General features: G+C 38.3%; 1 protein-coding gene across 1 annotated transcript; it reads right to left on the minus strand.

The window, feature by feature from the left end:
* Positions 1-2,434: 2,434 nt before the first annotated feature.
* Positions 2,435-4,926, minus strand: LOC114538216. The gene is made up of 2 exons (XM_028559366.1): positions 4,003-4,926; positions 2,435-2,823 (listed from the first exon to the last, which is right to left on the minus strand). The coding sequence occupies exons 1-2, from the start codon at positions 4,241-4,243 to the stop codon at positions 2,435-2,437; spliced, it is 630 nt and encodes a 209-aa protein (XP_028415167.1). The 5' UTR covers positions 4,244-4,926.
* Between the last annotated feature and the right edge of the window lie 2,498 nt (positions 4,927-7,424).

The following is a 7,424-nucleotide window of genomic DNA, read 5'->3' on the forward strand; positions in this document are numbered from 1 at the left end:
TAAACTAAAGCGATTTCTAATTATATATATACAATTTATTTGAATAACCTTATTGGGCATTGCGCGAATTTTGCATGCAATGGTGAGCATTTCAATTGGCCAAATGTATAGTCAAATTCGACGTTTTAATGGACTTAGAGATGTTCTGGCAAATCCGGTCAACACTGAAACTTGCGCGGAACTGGGCACACAATTAAAACTCTCTCTCCGTCAACAACATCATAAACAGGGACAAACCTACAAAAGATCCTTTGCACTGGAATAAAACTTGCACAGCCATCTAACTCCCAGACATTTCTGCAACATACTTCAGTTGGGGATCCCAATTTATGTCTTTGGGGATGTACTGAAAACCATCTTACGGCCGCAAGTATATATTTCACGCGATTATCGTTAACCTCTATACTCTGCTCAAGAATATAGTCAATAACACCTGGTCTAAGATCCGTACCCGCTTTATCAATGACCCCACCAAGACTGCACCATCTAGCCATTATGTAACATGATTTCTCTCCCCGGGAGTTCAGAGACCCAAAATATTCCCCCGCGAAAAAGACACCAGCATAACGATTAAAGTGTGTGGTAACTGATTCTACGTTTAGTCCATCAAATATTTCCATATACACCCTTGTGATTAAGGCAAGATCCTCTGCGTCCAAGCTTTCTAAAGAATATGGACAACGCAGTTCATACACAGTCTTCCTTTCATCGATTCTCCATCGTGAGTCGTTCTTTCGGACAGGACCAATGGCAAGCATACTAGTCTCTATCACTTCTTTTGTTTTCATGTCTTCCAGCTCAGAGGCAAGCGTTCCAGTGTTCTTAATATTTAGTTTTTCAAATATAGGTAAAAACGAATCACCAAATTGAACTGGCAGCTCCAAGTTTCTTACGAACTGTTCGGACGTAAACTTTCTCATTAACTGTACTTCTACTGACCTCTGATTGGTAACAATTTCGCCCAAAAGACGATTGTACCGCTCAAAACTGAATAGCTAAAACGAATATACAGGTCCGTAATCCAAAATGCAGTCGAGAATGTGGGTGTGCATATGCATGTTTGGCGTGACCTTCTCTTTTCCATAAAGATTTTCAAAGCCCTTGCAGAATTTTAAAATGTGCGAGTGTCCCACTTCTGCTCTTCCTTCTGTGATGACAGGAGCACAATACAAGATGCAAGCCATAACAAAATCATGCCATAATTTGAGATGCTCATCTGGTAATACATTCCAAAGACTAAACACTGAAAAGAGAATTGTCCACGTTTTCCACTGATCAGCGGTAAATCCGCCATAACTATTTTCGATTTTCTTAGGCATTCTACCAATAGATGACGGTGCTTTGAGTATCCAACTTTTTCAGGATGTTCATAAGATCCTTCCTTTCAATAAGTGGTGTTTCGCCTTGCAACCAAATATTCTTCATTAAATGCTTGGAAGTTCCCAGAAACAGGTTGTGCATTGGATCGACAACATGATACCGTACGCAATCAAAATAAGGCAACATCATAAGCTCCGTGAACCTTGTGCCATAACGCTGTTCAGCTGCAGCTTGATCGGTCATACTTGTCTGGTTAAGCACTTCTTGAGCTTGTTGTCGATGCTCAGCATTCTTTCTAGGCGGGGAAGGTTCAAACCCAGAAAAATCCATTTTCCCTACTACCCCAAGAAATGCTTTCTTGCACTTGGAGCATCCATTGCGGGCCCCATGACCAGTAAATCCACACACTTTTCGAACGGCAGGTAGATCGCACGCTATACACAATAAGGCAGCACGAATGCAAATTTCAGAGTTAATATTTATACCGTCCGTCCATAACAAATTTAGTTCTGTCACCATGGGCTTGAGGTACGTATTTATGTTCAACGATGGTTCTTTAGGACCTGGAATCAGACCTACCAACAGGACATTTTCAGGCTTAAATCTCTCGCTCCTGGGTAAGTTCATTATAACCAAATACATGGCCCCAACGCTGTAGACGGAATGTTTGAATGGCTGAAACCAGTCCACGTTAAGCATCAAAGCATAGTTATCAGGGGCAGCTAAGAAAGGTTTACCTTCAACGAATTGCCACTCTCGCCAAACACGTCCATCAAAAACATCAGCTAGAAAACCATTAGGAACTTCTCTACTTCTCCACAGTTCACACTTCTGGAGAAATCCATTTCTGCTTATCATATTCTTCAGTGTTTCCGATATACTTTTATAGCAAAATATTTTGAATGGGTACAAATGGCACTTTCCGTTCTTTAACACAACTTCTCTTAATAGCGGCTCGTTACAACGCTGCCTGCGGTGAACTTGGCGATGATGAGGAAATGAAATAAACTGACATTTTTTGGTTTTTTTGCCATACTTTAACTCGTAGCAGTCGTGAAATGAATATAAACTGGAACATTTGTTACAGACAACGTATTTGGTAAAGCTGTCTTTTTCAATGCCAAGATATGTACGTAGCGATGATATAGTAGTTGGAAAAGATATAAACAGCAAACGGTGGAAAGATTGTCCCCAAAACAGTAAACCAACGATGAAGAAATGACAATAGCAACTCCAGTGCAGTTTCTGAAATTTTGCAATGGGCAGCCCATATAGACAAAAATACAAGTGCCCAACGCAAAATATTCTTTACTGGATTAGATGCATTACCTTTAAGATCGTTGGAAACATGTGGTATAGAGTTTCTCTCAAGGTCAACATTGATATCCTCTTCAGAAATCTCCCAAATTTCTGGGTTAATTGGAAATACACGCTCTTTATACAACCACTCTGTATCTGACGAGTCATCATCATCTGAACAAACACTGGATTGACAATCGGATTCTACAAAAACATGGATATGATATTATTGCATGTACAGTCTGTCTAGGGTTAGAAAATTTTACTCGATAAGGGGAAGACTACCAGAAAATGGGTTAAGAAACTACATCGACTGCACCTACTGAGTAATACCAGCTAATGGGTTAAATATACAAATTGTACTGCCTTGTTTAAATAGTACACGGGTAAAAATTAACTTTGGACACATTTTCAAATACATTTTGTGGTCCTCAAACCTTTTTGATCTTTACTACTTGTGTTATACCTAATTTGAGATCACCAGGTCTAATACTTCGTCTTTTGAAATATGTCCATGGCCACTGAGGTTTTCCTTTTGACGTTGCATATACAGGATCACATAGTCAAGGGCAGGGGAACCGAGCCTGGATCCAGGCCAACTACGTCCAAAACCCTGATGCATCAAAGTTCTCAAGCAATCCTGATCATCATAGGCCAGTTGTAAGAAAACTGTTTGGCAAATTGGGTGTTATAAGCCCCCTCCTTAAATATACCCCCCCCACTCAGTGTATATGTCCACCCTAGTAAGGCCAAAAACACACATTTATGCCTGCAAAGATCAAGTGTATACAATTATATAAAAGTAATGTTATGGTGTTTGTCTAGCAGTGTTGTGACTCTATTTAGTCTGATGATACAGTCACCATAGTCCTAGGAAAGGAAAATTGGTTGTACATCAACTGCCTATATATAGATATGACAATTGGCCTATCAACTGTATATCTGAGGCAGTTGTTATTTGTTATGCTGTTATTTGAAGAAACTGCCATGCTGTAACCTGATTGCCTTTAATAGTCCACCCTAATCCAAATTAACAAATACCTTCCTTCTGGCCCATACTAAACATAAAAATACCTCATTTCAACTCCAAATATCTGCAGAAATTGGCAAAATTTATAAACAACAATATCATATAATAATAAAAAACTGCCCTATTGCTAAATTAGGCCTGTGGGTACATGAACAGCTTCAAATATTTAATAGGGAGTAGGGGACACTAATCTAAAGCACATATCCTATTGTTTTCGCTAAAAAATGCTCTTTAAAGAAAAGTTGAGGGGACACAATGTCCCCTTAATGGCTGTACCTTATTATTTTATAAGCCATGATATTTGTAGTTAATATTTTCTATTATTTATGTAAAAATGTCACTGCAGGGCTTACCATGAAAGCAATCCGAACCAACGTCGTCTCCTTTGTCTTTAGGGAACTTTCCTTCACATTCGTCTTGGGAACTATCATTAATATGCTCTCGAATGGAGTGTTCATCTTCTTCATCCGAAGAAACGACACATGTTTTCCAAATACCTGTTTCTTTGATAAAAAATAGCTTTTCGTGCGTACGATATGTTCTTAGCGTAACAAACTCTTGACAATGTCCACAGTACTTTCTTTTTTCACTCATGGGATCAAATATTGATTCGAAGCTTAAAATATATCGATATCGAATAAAGCTAATACCCGTCCGCCCGCAAGCATAATGATAATCAAAATTTGAGATTTAATGTTCATATGACTTTCACGTGTCATTCACGTCGCAACTCCCTGACCGACCAAAGTTCATGATTTGGGAGCAAGGATATCGGATTTGAAATTTTGGCGCTAACTTGCCATGAATTATTCAACGACACACGTACATTGTGTAAAGTACATTGAATTTTACGCGATTTATTTACATCGAAAACGTATTTTGTGCTATGGGGCGACTACCACCAAACCGGCGGAATCGCGTACATTTGTATGGAAAGAAACTTGCAGAGAAAAGTAATAAGAACACAGCGTCTAGTTCATCGAGATCAGCGAGGACATCATGTTCGCCTAGCCCTACAACGACAGACTCGAATATTTCGGAGGAAAATGTCAGTCAGGACACAAGGCGCTTTTCTGACATGATCCCAAACGCACCAACAACTCCTCAGATACCTATGCCTCCCGAAGACAACTCCATAAGTCCTGATCTTGGACTTGAAACGACAACGATTCCAACGACGGTATCCAGCGTTCGCAACACCGTGCGCATAGAAAGTACTCCAAGTTTGAGTAGTTCTGGCAATAGTTTTACAAGGCGAAATCTATTGCCAGAAATTGATGAAGAGCTGCTAGGAACGACAACGGGCTCTTCAAGGCCAAGGGAAGATGAGATTTTAAGACAAATGAGGATATTTATGGCAGCAAAGCACCTTCAACCAGAGACTGTTGAAGTCAATTGAGGAAAAAGGCTCGGAAGGGGGATTAAAACCTGAAAAAAGAAGAACAAGATTGCCCTTAGAATTAACGGTATATTACCTATCAATTTTACTATTTTATGGTACTCTTTCATCTATTATTTAGGGAGAGAATAAAGGTGGAATATAGCTTTCCCTTTGATCTCCTGGCCCATCCACCCTTTTCAGAGGCTGGTTAGTGCACTTTGCCAAGCTGATTTTATTAGATCTAGTCAAGCAGCCTTGCAAATGCAAACCACAGGCTCACAGCTATAGATAGTATATGTATACTTTTCACAAACCTGAATTTGGCTCCTTTATAAGCAGCTTTCACAGTTATGACCCACATGTCAGAATCATTCAAGAGTGCTAAATTTGCATTGGAGTCCTGGGAAAATTAATGTATACAATTTATATCAGCAAGCAGTGGTTTGTTTTTGCAAGTTAGACCACCTCATGTAAACACAGAATGAAATCAGCTTTGTTACAAGTGCAGGTTCAGTTCCAGATATATATAGCATCTCTTAACAGTGGTGGATTTATAGGAGGGTGCATAGGGTTGTAATCAAAGTACATCTGTAATGAGATTTACCTAAAGTCCTACCTTACAACTACAACCCCCCCCCAAATATTGTATGTATCAAAACTGTAGTAGCATAATTACTTGCTAATTACTATCAATTAGGCTTGTGTTCGTGATGTTGTAAGAAACATTGCTGATGATGATGGAAATTCACTATCCTGGGATTTATCTAAAAGGTAAGTTGCCATTATGTAACTTTTTGATCTTTTGTCTGCATTGATCAGATGGTATATTAAAGAGCCCATATTTCTTAATATATCAGAGCAGTTTATTACACTTTTTGCACTGTTGTTATAGTACATGCTCTGAAACAAACTAATGAACCAACTACTAGCTAGAATGGCCTTTTGGCTTATTCCCTATTCTGTGTCAGTGGTAGGTAACTGCCAGTTACCAGCAAATTTGCCAGTGCATGTCTCTTGATAACCATTAGCTGGCAAATTGCAAAACTTTAGACTGCTGGTAGGCTATCACCAGTATACATGACATATGTATCATGGGTTAGTATTTCATTTATTACTCTATTAAGTGCCTGTACAAATATTTTCATAGTTGCATCGCAAAGTTAATTTAAACTCGCATGAAACTCCTTTGGATATCGCAAATTATTTGGCATGCAGATTTGACTTAAATGAGATAACACTGCATAATATGCCTGCATTCTAAAAGCTCACTCAGACATTGATTCAGGAAGGACTGCATCACTGATCAGCAGCACTGTGATGTGTCAGTCACACTCACTAACTGTGAGTGAGCTTTTAGAGCACAGGCGATAATGTCATTATTGACAACTAGCTTGCAGTAAACTGCTTGATAAAGTTGTCACTGTCTCAAATTTATGATCTAATTGATAAGTTATAACAGCTCTTTCGGTCATTAGTACATGTTTGGCAAGGAATGGCATTCTTTCTAAAAACTCAATATGCGTTGTGATATCACTTAAGTCATATGTGTGCAATATTTGCAAATATCTTGATAGGCAAGAAAACTTACATTGTGGTTTTAAATGAACTTTGCATGCAACCCAAGTAATTGTCACAGGTACTAGCGTTATATTCTGTATTATTTTTTGATAGTTTTTTCTATTTATCTGCCTATAAAGTTTTGGAGCAGTAGAAAATCAAAATGTTAACCGTCTAATCATGGCCTCAATTAAAAGTGTCAATGATGCACCAAGTCAAGTTATTAGAGGTACCAGTACTGTACAAATAGTTTTCAGTTACATTAAGAGTAACATTGTGCCGCCATGCCAAAAGTTATGCATTGTGATAATTTTTTTGGGTGAGTGACAAAAGTAGTGCTCAGATTTGGCTACTTTATATGCAAGATCAGCACAGAAGAAAGTTCATTATGCATATTTACTACTTTTAAAAACTAAAAACTCAATCTATACAGTATACATCTTTAAAACTGAAACAGAGTACATGTATGTACATTTGCTGTGCTAGTACCATTTTAACATGCTCCAGCATGCTTTTAAAGCCATTGCACATGTACAGTACTTGTGTTTACATGCATTTATTCACATTTATTATGTAGCGGCAATGCATTGTTATTTCAAAACAAGAAAACGTGCCGAGAAGGAGCAAAACCTGAGTGATCAGTATCTCAAAAAGCAAAGAAATAGAAGTAGAATCAATACAGTAAGTGTGAAATATCAATTTCAGTCTACAAGTTCTCCCTTATACCGAGGGCTTCACCCTGCGAACACAAGATTCGTACAGTTCTTCGAATTACATATGTAAATTAAGGAAGAAATATAAAGAGTCTCTGCTGCTCAGCTTCTGCTGTGTTCTTTA

Source organism: Dendronephthya gigantea, unplaced genomic scaffold, assembly GCF_004324835.1.
Source record: "Dendronephthya gigantea isolate DGI-Jeju-01 unplaced genomic scaffold, DenGig_1.0 000177F, whole genome shotgun sequence".
Taxonomy (NCBI): domain Eukaryota; kingdom Metazoa; phylum Cnidaria; class Anthozoa; order Malacalcyonacea; family Nephtheidae; genus Dendronephthya; species Dendronephthya gigantea.

What these genes read in the sequence shown, in the direction of transcription:
- LOC114538216 (XM_028559366.1), bottom strand. Translation starts at nt 4,243, where the DNA reads ATGAGTGAAAAAAGAAAGTACTGTGGACATTGTCAAGAGTTTGTTACG. An exon ending in TGGTTCGGATTGCTTTCATG is followed by an intron (nt 2,824 to 4,002) that starts GTAAGCCCTGCA and finishes ATGTTTTTGTAG; the next exon opens with AATCCGATTGTCAATCCAGT.